The following is a 15,676-nucleotide window of genomic DNA, read 5'->3' on the forward strand; positions in this document are numbered from 1 at the left end:
TAAATATTAATCAGCTAATCACTCACCATATAAAGTTTATCTCTTTTAATTAAAATAATTTTATAGTTCTAATCATTGTCTTTTACCTATTCTCTTGCGAAAAGTCCATTATCGATATTGTGTCTTAAAACTCATGAAAAGAATTCACCGAAGAACGGAGATATATGATTTTTTTTTATTTGGTGATTCTTCAATGATTCAATGTTGAAATCACTTATTTCATGTGTCTTTTTTGTGTTTTACATTAATGAATATATATTTTTTGTTACGATTGTTTTAAATGTGATTAAAATTATATTTTAATGCTTTTATATGAATAAATGCTATTCTGTTGCTTGAGTGGCCCGTATTTAAACCCAATTACCTGACTCTTATTTCAATTTAAAACCGAAAAATCAAGGTGGACGAGAAATGGTCAAGCATCAAAAAAAAAAAAAAAATAGCCAATGTTTGGGAATTCCGAGTCATATTATATTTACACGATCAATCATAAATTGGGATTTATTTCAGTGAATTAAGATTTCGAAACATACTTAAGTAATTATAACTCTATAAAATTGCATTATGATAGTTATTTTCTTTCTTAAATATAACATGTAAATTAAAAAGCAGAAATAGTAGATTGTAAGCAGAATATACTACGATGACAATTCATATGTGTGTAGCGGCTGGCGAGCTTTTCTGAAATAAAATTATTGTGTGGAGCGAATAGCTTGTTACAGGGACAAGGAAGAGATGATAAAAATTATAACCATTATTCTCAAATGCTTTATTATATTTTCCAATATAATTATATTTTCCAAATAGCAGTTTTGTGTAAACAAGATTTAGGTAGACATGTTTTGAAAGGAGTATCTATACAATCAGAATGATATTTGACAGTTTAGATTTGAATAGGATGTGTGATTGTAGAGTGTTGAAACAATAAAGGTTTTATTTGTTTATTTAAGATATAGCCAAGCTTAATAACCAATTATATTCAATCACACAAATAATAATATATACACATACATTCACATATGTACATAGATACATACACACTGTTTGAGATGTTACCTTACAGCTACCATAAGTTTATCAATATTACAAGTATATTTGTAATTTCATCTGGCAGCTTATTATAAGTAACAACACGTTTGTTCGAAATGCAAGTGGCAAATATGTCGATCTCGGAATTCGAAATCGTGGATATATAGAGTTTATTTTTTCATCCAAAGTAATAAATTATTTTCAATATCGTTATCTTGTGTGTGGACGGCCCCATTCTCAATTAAAAAATACAGTTTTATGTAAAAAACTGTATTTTAAATACAGTTTTTATAAAAACGGTTTTTTTCCAGAGGTCCTGGTTTTTTATCATCTCTAGTCATATCCTTTATAGTGTTTACTTTTTTTGTCTTTTACCATATTAATGTTATGAGTAATTAGTGTTTTATCTCATTATCTATACTAAGCGATTAGGCCCCGTGTACCTATCGGCTTCCGCCGTCTTCCCCATGTATTCTCATAAATAAATAATATATTTTGTAGAAAAACACCTGTTGCTTTGTTGTGTCTTAAATAAAATAGCAGTGAGATTTATTGACATCGTGTCTAGTAATGATTCGCAATAAAGAGCAACAGTTGGTTTTTGTACAAGTCATGCAGTAGTCGACCATTATACACCCATATCCCAATGAAGTATTGATTAAATCTGACAACCTTTGGCCTTCAGTTAATATTTTATCGGCTAGCAACACAGAATTTTTTCACTATCGGTTTTTCGTCAGTCACAGCTTGTCAGTCTACGACGTCACGATGTGTGCTCTAAAGCTGGACCCCAGCATCTGCGAAGCTCTGCGATTGCTGCACTCTTCGAGCAGCGATTCTACCGACAAATTGCGTTCAGCTTTAGATGAGCTGATCGCTAAAGTTGACCCATCGCGCACCATGGCCAACGTCTTGCCGAAGAAATATTTGGATATAGGGCGAGAGAAGGAAAAGGAACGCGAAAAGGAGAAAGATAAGGAAATGGAAAAGGAACGTGAACGTGATTGTGATGAGATTTCCCTGGAGTTGCTGGAATTGGAGCTCACCTGTGCTGTCTGTCACCATCTAAACATACAACCAGGCAACAAGCTCGTAGAATGCGATTTCTGCCATAAACTCTATCACCAGGTATGTATATATGTATATATATATATGTAAAAACATCTGATTAAATCTCATGACAAAAGAAACTCAACCTTTGACTTTTCTAGGAGTGTCACAATCCAATTATAAGCGAGACCGATGCAGAATCTGCCTGGCAGTGTATGACTTGTCTCGACGCTCTAGACTTCGACAATGCGAGCAGCATTAATTCTCCGCCGATGGTGATCGAATGTTCTTCGTCGTCGACTGCCAGCGGTCCGATATCTCCGGAAAAAGCCAATTCCGTGAGCCCCCCGCCTCAGATCCCGTTGGACGAGCTGCCTACTCCTCCCAAGGTTGTAACACCGACTATAAACATCAAATCGGGCGATCAGCGGCTTCGGATTGTCAAAAAGAAGTCGAACAAGCACCGTGAAAATAAGCGAAAGAATACAAAATAAACACATTGCAATTTTTGTTTAACGTCTTTGCATAATCGTAATGTTACATTTGGCCTCTTGGTGGTATATTCTGTATGTTGAGAAAATTGTGAAATCTAACAAGAAAGGGTAGCCCTGAAATACGACATTCTTTAGATTTAATTTAATTGAATGTTTCAAATTATCTAAAAAAAAAAAAAAATTATCAAAAATGAAATAAGTTTATTTGTGAAATTTACTAAATGTTTAAAATAAATAATTTAATCTCAAAATTGATGTAATATTTAATGTAACAATATGTCCTTACTAAAATGAAATATTTGAATCTCAAATTGATGTATTGTGCTCACTATTATTTATTGTAATGTTTAATCCTGAATAATATCAAATATTTTAATCTCAAAATTGATGTAATATTTATTGTAACAATATGTCCTTAATAAAGTAAAATATTTGAATTTCAAATTGATGTATTGTGCTTATTGTTATTTATTGTGTGTTCCACGCTTCTGAGGGATTTCGTAACTACTCCTCGGTGCTTCCACATACATGCACTAATCCGTCAAAAACTGCAGCCGTCGAGCCTGATCGCTTATATTTCATCGGGAGCAATTCAGTTCGTAGCTTTGAGATAAGATCCATGCACCAGACCTATATTTTCATGTTTCATACATATATAAAACATTGCTAATTGTTGAATATGAGTAAATTGAGTAATTGTTGAATATGAGAAGTGAAAAATATGTAATAGTACAAGTGATATTGTTTCAAGTTGCTGACTATCACCGATTTAATTACCAATGTATTGATAAGTAAGTAATATGTATGTACAATAGAACCACGATTATCCGTATTGTTAAAAACAAACACAAAGTTTACGATTTTGCTGCTTTGAAATGCATAACATAAAAATTCTAAAATATATATGTACCTAAATCTAAATTACAGGGACAAAATTAAAAAAAACATTTTATGCACAGTAAATACAATGATTTATTATGTTTTCAACACATTATACATAAACATATTCTTGAATATATATTATTTGGTTTGATTTTTAAATGCTTTTTATTATTACGAAATTATGTTCACAATACATCTTATATCTAAATATTTTAATATCTACTGATATACTGATCATTTTCTATTTTACAATTTTATTTTATTTGGTTAGTAATCATAGTATTATATTGTTATGTGGTACGATCTTACAACCTATGTATATACTTATGTATAATACCCTTTAACCTTAAGTTTGAACATCCGTTTCATTTTTAACTACTTATGATGTTATCTTTTAGTTATTTTATTTTATTTTATTAATTGAAAAATCAACAGACAGGATGTACATAGATATGTATAACAAAACAAATAGTAAATAAATAATATATGTAACATCCGAGTCCAATAATAGATTTTTACAAAAATGAAAAAGATAAATATGAGGAAAACAAATTAAAAAGTAAAGAATAAAGGCATGACAAAATATGTAGAACATTGCATTATTAAACTATATAGTATTAAAATATTTGGAAAAGGTTATAAAATAGAATATAAGAAGAAATTGAAATTTACAAATATAAAACAAATGAAAAAGGTAAATACAAAATAAACAAATGAAAAGGAAAAGAATGAAAGCTATAATATGATTAAATAGCACATTACATAACTAAACTAAAGTATTAAAATATTGGAAATATTGGAAAAATAGGATATGAGAAGAAATTAATCAATCGGTTAAGATTCTCTTGATGTTAGACCTGAATTGATGTAGGGAAATACCAAATAGATCAACCTCATTCAGCTCTCCGTTAAACATACGATAAACGCGCTGCAGATAAAAATATTTTTGGGAATTAGTATTGAAAGGATCAAGTGAAAAGAGTGCAACGCGTCTAGAGTACCGAACTGGGATTCTGAAACTAACCTTATTCAGTAAATCAGAACAATCAAGGAAACCATTTATGAGCTTAAAGAAGAATATAGCATCAGTATGTCGTCGCCTGACAGAAAGATTGTTATCCCTCATTATTTATGAGACTTTCAATATCTTTATTGCTTCCACACTGTACAATCAACTATTCTGTTCAATCCTATCTACTTAACTTTTATCTATTATAATTTATACGAGTTTCTAACACGATTGTTATATAAGACGACATAGTTAATGACCCGTTGAAATCCAAAGTATTACTTTTAATAATCTTTATTGCTATAGCTGCATTTTGTCCCACGATACGTGTAAACCCTAAAATATTATTATCACTATTTATCTCTATGATAAATTGTGTTTCTACTCAATAATGTCTCGATACTCTCAAAGGATACATAAATCAAATATTAAAACTGTCTTACACACGGATGTTGCTCTGTATCTTAATCACTTTGTTATTTACCAACATTCTGTGATTGGTTAAAACTTATCATTCTTTGGTGTATAAATGCTCATGTTAGATCTATTGAACCTCACTTGCGATCAAACACTCTAACTGATCACTTGCGATCAAACAGTCTTGTGATTAAACTGCCTTACTAGTAACTTGTGATTGCTACATTGTTACTTGCGATCAAACAGTCTCACAAGGCACTTGTGATTAAACTGCCTAACTAGCACTTCGAGACTAGTAACTTGTAATACAAACTTGTACATTAATCTCGTTTATATTTACTGCTAATTAAAGAATATAATCATTTGACAAAATCTGTGACTATAATATTCTACACCATCTCCTACTTGTCCCCGTAACATAAAAATTGGTGGCAGCGGGTGCGGATATACATAGCTGAACAACTGGACATCACTACTAAAACGAAGGAACAACCGTTGTATAGACAACTTCGAAGTGGACCAGGTGGATTTTCATCCTTTCGAATCTAGCGAAAAATCCAACTACCAGAATCTTCTAAGCGGAGACTTCTGACGTCTAACTGAACAACTGACAAGAAAGCAGACAGTGTGCAGAGCCAATTCACAGTATGCAGAGCCAATTCACAGTATGCAGAGAGAGCAGATCTACCATAGAATCTTCAAAGGAAACGGTGCAACCTGTGACGGTGACATCGCAAGTCCGTGACGCAGAACTAGCAGCACGTACGAGTACAACTCGAGATCCAAGCAGATCCAGCACTATGTGTATATCATCATCCAGTTTCATCAACAAAAAGGAGAAAGAGCTCAAAAACCTATTTACAATTGAATATATATTATAATATATAGTTGACATATAGAAAATGTTTTACAATGTAACAAAGATAAACAAATAATGTTACCGACAATTTATTTATGTAGATGAGATGTAACAAGTTCATTATAAAATGACGAATTCACTTTTAGATTCCGTCCATATTAAAGATGAAGCCGATGGCAACGTCCCATTGGCTCGGAAGCTGAGAAACGAAAACGACCTTCTTTTTTACATATAATTACTATTGTAACAAGTGAACATAAATAAAGGATCCTGTTAGTGTTAGTACACAATCAGTGTTTTCATACCTCATACCTCTCTGCGGTACATTTACCGCGGTGAATTAAGATTAAATTTTGATTTGACATTCGAACTGTCAAGGTGAAATGCCATGGATGCCAAGATTGCCATGCGAACCTTCTCGGATGCGAACGTCAGATGGGCTGACAGATTCCCGCGAACTCCTCGCGAAGACCACAAACAACGGCCAGCATATCTAAGTTTCCCGTCCGTTTTTGCTTTGCCACCGGTGCCGCGTCGATAGCTCAGACACACTAACAGACATTTGTTTACGTTTTCACTTTTGACAGTTGACGTGTGTGTACTCCAAAATATAATACATTAAAGAGTCAGTGTACACTTTTCTTCGAAGCCGTTGATATAGCTGAACACCATCTAACTCCTCTATCATGTCCAACTTTTCTAAAGAATACAAACATAACCCCGTGGGTTCCACATCAGATGACGGTTTATCCATAAAGCTTTTTGCCGGGATGGATTTCATTGTATGCTGGTCTAACAAATTCAAGGTGGATCGTTTCCAAGTGATTTCAATACTATTTTCATAGTATAGAGGATGTGGTGGAGGCAGTTATCATATATAATGCAATTGTCCGACCACATTTTATGTGTTGTGGATCTTTTCTGTAGGCTAGGCTAAGATAGGCTACAAAAATTACAGAATAGAGCCACGAAGAGTATTTTAGATGCACATAAATAGGTATATTAGTATAAGATCCGTGTTAAAGTATTTAATAAATTTGATGATACTCTGAAAATATATATGTCGGTTTTTATTTATAAGTTAGATAAGAAAATGTTACCTAGGTATTTCGATAGATATTTTATTAGAGGTATGGGGAAAGGCGAGTGCAACAGTGACGGTGTTGTTTATTCTGACAAAGAGAATGCTTCCCGCAAAACGGTGACTGACCGTGCATCGCATTGGTACTGCCAGAACCCCGGCGGTCACCACAGAGGGTTACGTTTACATAAATATAGCATTAGAGGTAGCAATAAATCACAGAATTTAAAATTAAATAAGAGTAGGAAAAACGTGTATGTATGGAAGTGTTGTTACTTACAATAAGCTGCCAGATGAAATTACAAATATACTTGTAATATTGATAAACTTATGGTAGCTGTAAGGTAACACCTCAAACAGTGTGTATGTATCTATGTATGTACATATGTGAATGTATGTGTATATATTATTATTTGTGTGATTGAATATAATTAGTTATTAAGCTTGGCTATATCTTAAATAAACAAATAAAACCTTTATTGTTTCAACACTCTACAATCACACATCCTATTCAAATCTAAACTGTCAAATATCATTCTGATTGTATAGATACTCCTTTCAAAACTTGTCTACCTAAATCTTGTTTACACAAAACTGCTATTTGGAAAATATAATATAAGCATTTGAGAATAATGGTTATAATTTTTATCATCTCTTCCTCGTCCCTGTAACAAGCTATTCGCTCCACAAAATAATTTTATTTCTGAAAAGCTCGCCAGCCGCTACACACATATGAATTGTCATCGTAGTATATTCTGCTTACAATCTACTTGTTATATTTAAGAAAGAAAATAACTGTATCATAATGCAATTTTATAGAGTTATAATTACTTAAGTATGTTTCGAAATCTTAATTCACTGAAATAAATCCCAATTTATGATTGATCGTGTAAATATAATATGACTCGGAATTCCCAAACATTGGCTATTTTTTTTTTTTTTGATGCTTGACCATTTCTCGTCCCCCTTGATTTTTCGGTTTTAAATTGAAATAAGAGTCATGTAATTGGGTTTATATACGGGCCACTCAAGCAACAGAATAGCATTTATTCATTTAAAAGCATTAAAATATAATTTTAATAACATTTAAAACAATCGTAACAAAAAATATATATTCATTAATGTAAAACACAAAAAAGACACATGAAACAAGTTATTTCAACATTGAATCATTGAAGAATCACCAAATAAAAAAAATCAGATGTCTCCGTTCTTCGGTGAATTCTTTTCATGAGTTTTAAGACACAATATCGATAATGGACTTTTCGCAAGAGAATAGGTAAAAGACAATGATTAGAACTATTAAATTATTTTAATTAAAAGAGATAAACTTTATATGGTGAGTGATTAGCTGATTAATATTAAAGTCATATATGTAATTATGAGAATAACAGAGAATTACACATCTTAAGAAAAATTGCTTTTAACAATATAAATAAGTAATAAAGGTAAAACATTATAAACAAACAATATATGTAAAACATTAATTATTTAGAAAAGGTAAAAACATATATACATAATTTAAAAAATATGAAGATACATACATATATACAAAAAAAATTATGTATCAATTTTAAGTTCTGGTAGAACAATGTGAAAACAAGGTTATAATCTAATCGTGATATTTTAGTCAGTTTGGAACTATAAATAAACAATATTTTTATGGAAAACAAAAGTTTAAACCAGTCTAAGTATTTTCTGCATACTTCTGAACTATTAAATATAAAAAAGTTTATTTCAGCTTCATGAGATGGGATGAGTTGGAAATAATTATATTTTTAAATAATCTATATAATATCTATCTATCCACTAATAAAACTCCAATCATAGATCCATCTCCAAATCCTTACCAACATTAGTGAGAGCTAAGCGTTCGGCATAAGAATCGGCAGTCACTATATAGTTTGGATTTATGTTCCCCAGAAATCTTTCAAAAGAGCTGAAAATGCTGAAAAATTCTCAAAAGTTGTTAGACTTTAGTAGTGATAACTGCTAATGGAACAGCGCTGGCTGTACTTTCTGTCAGAACAAAAGTTATAGTGTGTTGTTGCAAATCACAGGATGACGTTGAGTCAATAAATATAATGTTATTATGGTTTGGTCTCTCTTCATTAGGGGAGTTGTGATTATTACAGTAAAGGGATTTTCTATAAATTTAATTTTGGCGCCTCCTATTCTCCCTATACATTGAATGTATATTTTCTGTAAGAAAAGAATTTTAAATTTATTATGTACATATGTAGCTTTATAAAATGTTCATTGTCATAATATTCATTACCTTGATCATACTAGTCATTTTTCCACCTCTTTCATATAAAAATGCAGCATGCTGTTGAACTGCCTCCACCACATCCACTATACTATGAAAATAGCATTGAAATCAGTGGAACCCAATCACGGGAATGTTTATCGACTTGGAAACGATCCACCTTGAATTTGTTAGACCAGCATACAATGACATCCATCCCGGCAAAAAGCTTTATGGATAAACCGTCATCTGATGTGGAACCCACGGGGTTATGTTTGTATTCTTTAGAAAAGTTGGACATGATAGAGGAGTTAGATGGTGTTCAGCTATATTTCGAAGAGAAGTGACTGACTGACTGACTTCGAGACGAGAGGCTTCGAAGAGAAGTGACTGACTGACTGACTGACTCATGAATGGATTATATATGTCGCGGTAGGTATGAATGCACACACGTCAAATGTCAAATGTAAAAACGTAAACAAATGTCTATTTGTGAGAGTGTGTGTGTGAGCTATCGACGCGACACCGGTGGCGAGTACTAGTAATTACATCAATTCGGATGGGAAACTTAGATATGCATTCGGATGGGAAACTTAGATATGCCAACCCTTCTGTTATTCGTATACCCGTTGGATTGTATTTAATATTTTTAGTGTTTAATATATTGTATTTAATATATGTACATACATATGTACAGTGGCGGACTGGCCATACAAGCGAACATGCCCGATGGCATGTGGGCCCCACTATCTGTTAGAAAATATGGGCCCTCAGTAAAAATTTATAGGATATTGCACTTTGGGACCTAAAGTTTGGATATTTCAACAAAATAAATTTCTTACGATATACAAAAACAGCTAATACCTGCTTTAACAGCCCAAGGATCGGTTAACTTTTTTTATTAGGCTCAAAAGTAAGTTTCAACAATTGCGTGGGCCCTTTTGCCGGGCCCACGCAATTGTCCAACGTCAATATTATGTATATACCAATACCTATGTAACAACTACCTACTGAAATAAAAAAGGTAATAAACAAATTTCCGTGAATAATATAAACTGAATTGCTTAAAACAATTTTGATAGGACGATTCATCATCAACCAGCGATTTAAATTTACTTCATACTTTCAAAATAACATTTGATTATACTTCGACGATATAGTAAGATTTAAATACACAATTTTAAACAGTTTCCGAATATAAAATCTATTCCTAATCTAGACACATCCATGTAAATAGAAATATAGGATAGGGGCCCCCTCCCCAAAATCCCGATTTTCGAGTAACATTAATTGAAAATATTATGCATTTTTTTCAGGGACGTAATTTGGGGGGGGGGCATAGGGGGCTAGGGGGAAAGGTCCCCTTTACTTTATTTTGTTGGAATTTTTTTAACCCTGGGTGGGCCCCCTTTGACTCCTGGCATGCACTGATTTCAGTCCCAGTCCGCCACTGCATATGTACATAGATAAAGTAATAATATGTAGAACAAAAAGCAAAAGCAAAAAATAAGATATAAAATTACAAAAAAAAAAAAAACAACATTTAAACACAATCATAAACAAAATAGTAGTGGATAAATGAACATTTAAATCTAATATATAATTTAGAAACAGACTTTGTATTGTTGGTTCGTAAATCCACGACGTCAGCGAACAAATTATATACAAATAAATTTAAACAAAATAAAACTATTCAAATACATTTAATAAAATGTTTACTATTAGATTGGCCATGTTTAAGCGGTTTATATTACAAATACCGAACGAAGCCGGATAAAAACACTATTAAGTAATAAATAGAAAGATAATTTAATAAAGTAATAAGCCGATCAAATGTCGTAAATATGTTCGCGACACGCTCTCTGAAATATCGACGACATCCTCCCAAAGCAATCCGATGGGTACTGCGGGAATTATGGAGGGGCGTGTGGCTCGCCAAAGATTGGAACACGCTCTATTTGCTAGCTCCATCAAATACCGTGGTGAATACCTCTAGCTAGGATTAACGCTCTCTTTGAAGGCTTTGTCTCGGAGTATTGATTTTGTCTGCCGAGCGAATCACATTGCCAGTTCAAATAAATGGGCAAATAAATGTCTCGTTTCGTATTTTTTAAGGAATATAATTTTTTCGACTCATTTCTTTCGGCCGCCTGTGTGTGTTGCACATATTTGTACATATAGTAGGCGCGGCACTGCCTGCAATATCGGATGCCTTCCTTCCCCCTTTTATTTATTAAAGGACTTCCTTCCCTTAAATTTGATATATTTGTAGGGGAGTACATAAATAACATAAGTAACTTACCCCGCTTGTCCTCCGCCCTTTTTGATAGGGCCTTCAATAAATTAAAAATATTATTTATTTATTTTATTTTACGGTCAAGAAAAATTGACCATTTTACATAATGGAAATTAGTGGCTTACAAAAAAAATTTGTGGTAAACCTGGGCATATTTATTTATTTACAAATTTGCCAATGTGACTTTATAGATCAACTCCAAGTCGTCACTATGGCTACATAAAAAGAAAATTAATTATTATTATATTATATTATTATTATATATTAATTAAAAAACAAATATAAAATATAAAAATACAAAATTGTAAAAACATGAAATACAAAAATATAAAAATATGAAAAATAAAAATATAAAAAATATGAAATATAAAAATTTGAAAATATAAAAATGTAAAAATATGAATATAAAAATATAATATGTTATAATGTGCTATGATCTCAAACTAAAAAATTCCTCAACCAGATCAGTATATTTTAGATTAAACAAATCCAATCTAATAGAAATCCGGTTGAGGAGCTTGATGCCCCTGGTGACAGGGGACGAAAGCATTATATTAGCTTTTTTTAAATTTTCGAATATATTCGATTATTCGAATAACTCTTTAAATTGAAACTAACTAAAATAACTTGTGGCGGCTCGCTTATACGACATGGTCGAGTTTGGTTGCCTTCCTGCGAGTGGGGACCAACCCGGCTGGGTTCGGAGAGCCGCTACCCACTCTGTCTTCAGCTGTCATATAATAAACACGTGCATTAACATGCCAGTCGTCTCATTCGTTCATCTCTCCATACTGGTGACCCCCGACATCGAGCCACGCAGCCTCGATCAATTTCAACATGCCGCTCATCCCTGCCTCGCCGAGTCAGGCGGGAGAAGCTACCCGCCGCGCCCCCATCGCCATCAACACGCGTCGCGGCCCGCGGGTGACAATAAACGAGCAGACACGGCTACCTACCTACCTACCTACCTACCGACGTCCAGCCACAACGTCGACGACAGGTGCTTTTAAAAAATGGGGGAGCGAATGAGACGACGATCTTGACAGCTGGATGTGGAGTCATGCGCGATCCACTACACATAGAACGGTCATCCAGCACCACAAGACATACACCACCTCAGCACCATCATCATCATCATCATCAAGGCCCCGTCCGTCCCCACGAGCGTCGTCACGCCGAGACGGGCGGTAGCGCTACAACACCTCCACGAGCCACAACGACTCACAGTCCAGCTCGGAGTATCATCAACCACATCGATGCCCCTGCCGCCCCCGCCGCCCCACCAACCGACATCAGCCTCGGAAGAGCGGCGCCGCCGCAGCATCGCATCGCATCGGCGCGACCATCGGACCAGCCACCGTCCTGCTCGCGACGTCACCGCCCTCGAATCTACCGACCATTCAGGGCGGTACACCTATGTACACAGCGGATGACCCACGTCAACATTTTTTTTTCTCCCCACGTAATAATTTTTTCTCTTTTGTAAAATTTGTTTCTTTGTAATTTTGGTATCGCTGATGCTGGGGGGGGAGTGATGTGGCGGCTCGCTTATACGACATGGTCGAGTTTGGTTGCCTTCCTGCGAGTGGGGACCAACCCGGCTGGGTTCGGAGAGCTACTACTCACTCTGTCTTCAGCTGTCATATAATAAACACGTGCATTAACATGCCAGTCGTCTCATTCGTTCATCCTCCATAAACTCTTGATTTAAATTGTCATTGCAACGCTATAATTTCAAATGTGTTCGTTAACTGCGTTTTTCCAACAAACGGGAACGGGAGTGGGAACGGCAACGAGAACGGGAACGGCAACGAGAACGGGAACGGCAACGAGAACGGGAACCAGAACGGGAACGGGAATTGCATGCGTTATTGTTATGCGATTTCATTATTTAATGCGGGTTCAGCTAGTTTTAATAAAAAATACGTTAGTTATTGATATTATTAATTTATTTATCGAATACGTATATACATATATTTTATATTAATGGAAATTTATATTTTTTAGACGATAAAAGTAATTGTCAACGTCATGTTATGGACAGCCAAGCTTACAGTAATATCATTAAAGACCTTGAATTCTACGACTTGCGCGTGATCGCTTTTGCGGAATAGTCCGCTTACCGTTTATAAGATAGCACATCTGTCATATAAAAATAATAATTTTTTCTTCTGTTATTGATTTGATGGTATAGTACAATGGAAGTAAGGAAACATCTTAGTATATTGACGAAATGTTTACACGCTATGCAATAGAATAAAGAGTTAAAAAAAGCTTGTAAATAAAAAGACATGGTCTGAAAATACAGAGCTATGGTTGAAAAGTGTGACGTCACGCATTGTTAACGTCAGCGCTTTGACGTTTTGCTTTCCGTTCAGAATATCGACTTTTGATACAATTTCCTCAACTTATTATTTATTTAAAATTATTTTTTCTCTTATCTGAAATCAATCTCATTCGATTCACATTCGATTACATTAGCCCTGCGACATAACCGTGTACATATATTGTAATTGTTTCAAATTTCCATTCATAAATGTCATACTATATCGATATTTTTATCCAAAATCGATCGATAAATAAATTTAAAAAAGATATACTACATACATATATATTTTTATGGTTTAAAGCTTGACTTTTCTAACGACTTGACTAAGGAATAATATTCAATAATAAAAAAGGATTTCGAACCGCCTCTTCTTCGATTGAAACATTTTTTTTCTCGCTTACCATTGTAATGTGAATGCTCTCCCAAATACTCACCCCACACGTATTATTGCTAGCATATGTATGTATGTCTATTTGAAACACACGTCTTTACAAATCTCAACATTACTCTATTTTTCTACTAATGATAATATTGTCAACCGCACAAAGGTCTTTATTGCCAACGTATGTTTCTATCCAGATTTTAAGTTATTATTGTCTTAACCCCACGCTAATTAAAGAATATAATCATTTGACAAAATCTGTGACTATAATATTCTACACCAGGCCTGGGCAAGCTTTTTTGCTGAAGGGCCAAATTCGATATGTTATATGAGTCGGCGGGCCGCATATATGTATGTATGTATGTTAAATATGTGCGTTATGTATGTGCGTTAAATAACTACAATAAAACAAATCAATAAGGTTAAAATTTTAATGAGAATGATTAAGTTGTTTAATTTCTTTCCACATTTTCTGTATATCAGGTTTAAATTTGTTAGTAGAAATTTTTAAAACTGCCTGTAAGTGTTGATCTGTAATGCTTGATCTTAAGGAGCTTTTATTTAAATTCATTAAGGAAAATGTCTGCTCACATATTATATATGTCGATCCGAAAATGAACAACATTTTTCTCGCAGTCTTTAATTCTTCCGAATCTTTCAGAATTCAGGGAATTATAAAATTTGCAGATTTCTTCACGGCGGTATAAATCTTTCAGATCTGTATCGCACTGTATATCTAAAATTTCCAGTTGTAGTTCACTCGGAATGTTGTCAACATTTGCTAAAAACGGATCACGGATTGTTGCTAGACTGTTTTCAATTACTCGGAAGTCGCTAAATCTACTTGAAAAATCGTCGCTTAAAGCTTTGATGGTGTCTCCGTATTTTTTAATTTTACTTTCATCAATATTTAATGATTTCAGTGTTGGGAAGTGATCCAGTTTCTTAATTAATATTTGACGTCGAAACAGTTGGAGTTTTAAATTAAATGCATTCTTTTTATCGAATTGTGAGCATATACATTTTTACCCTGTAAAATGCAGTTGAAAGTGTTCAGGTGTGTTTATGATGTCCAAAGTAAAAGCAAAATCACAAAGCCAGTCATTGTTAGTGAATTCAGGAAAATCAGTAATATGTTTCATTTCTAAAAATAAAATGATATCATCCTTTAATTTCCACACTCTTTGAATTACTTTCCCTAAACTTAACCATCGAATATGGCTGTGAAAAGGAATATCTGTGTACTCTGCATCAAGATCTTCAAGAAAGCTGATAAATTGTCTGTGTTTCAGTCAACTTGATCGGATTAAATTGACAAGCTTAATAACACGTGATGTTACGTGATCAACTTTTAATACGTTTTTGCACAAGACTTGCTGATGTATAATACAATGAAGTGCAATTAAATTATAATCAGGATCGAATCTTCGGTTAGATTTGCAACAAATTCACAATGTTTAGTAGTAAAATGTCTTTTTATGTTGTATTCTTTTAAAACAGAAACGCTTTCCTGGCAAATAAGACAAATAGCCTTATTTTTCAGTTGAACGAAAAAATATTTTGTATTCCATTCTTTATTAAACATGCGACGTTCTTCGTT

General features: G+C 33.6%; 1 protein-coding gene and 1 long non-coding RNA gene across 3 annotated transcripts; one reads left to right on the forward strand and one right to left on the reverse strand.

The window, feature by feature from the left end:
- The first annotated feature begins 1,070 nt into the window (after positions 1–1,070).
- On the forward strand, positions 1,071–3,030 carry LOC143922626 (integrator complex subunit 12-like). The gene is made up of 2 exons (XM_077445957.1): positions 1,071–2,157; positions 2,241–3,030. Exons 1-2 carry the CDS (start codon positions 1,798–1,800, stop codon positions 2,571–2,573), a joined length of 693 nt encoding a protein of 230 aa, XP_077302083.1. The 5' UTR covers positions 1,071–1,797; the 3' UTR covers positions 2,574–3,030.
- Positions 3,031–3,526: 496 nt separating this feature from the next.
- LOC143922628 (uncharacterized) lies at positions 3,527–6,293 on the reverse strand. Of its 2 annotated transcripts, XR_013261604.1 has the most exons (3): positions 6,046–6,293; positions 5,827–5,939; positions 3,721–5,735 (listed from the first exon to the last, which is right to left on the reverse strand). It is a non-coding gene; the product is annotated as an uncharacterized LOC143922628 (long non-coding RNA). The 2 variants fall into 2 exon arrangements; XR_013261605.1 differs by having other exon boundaries at positions 3,527–5,735; positions 5,823–6,293.
- Positions 6,294–15,676: the final 9,383 nt, after the last annotated feature.

The sequence above is a fragment of the Arctopsyche grandis genome, chromosome 2 (assembly GCF_051622035.1).
Source record: "Arctopsyche grandis isolate Sample6627 chromosome 2, ASM5162203v2, whole genome shotgun sequence".
In the NCBI taxonomy this organism is placed as follows: Eukaryota; Metazoa; Arthropoda; class Insecta; order Trichoptera; family Hydropsychidae; genus Arctopsyche; species Arctopsyche grandis.

Coding starts and splice junctions, on each gene's coding strand:
- LOC143922626 (XM_077445957.1), top strand. CDS start 1,798: ATGTGTGCTCTAAAGCTGGACCCCAGCATCTGCGAAGCTCTGCGATTG. Junction 2,158..2,240: donor GCCATAAACTCTATCACCAG/GTATGTATATAT, acceptor TGACTTTTCTAG/GAGTGTCACAATCCAATTAT.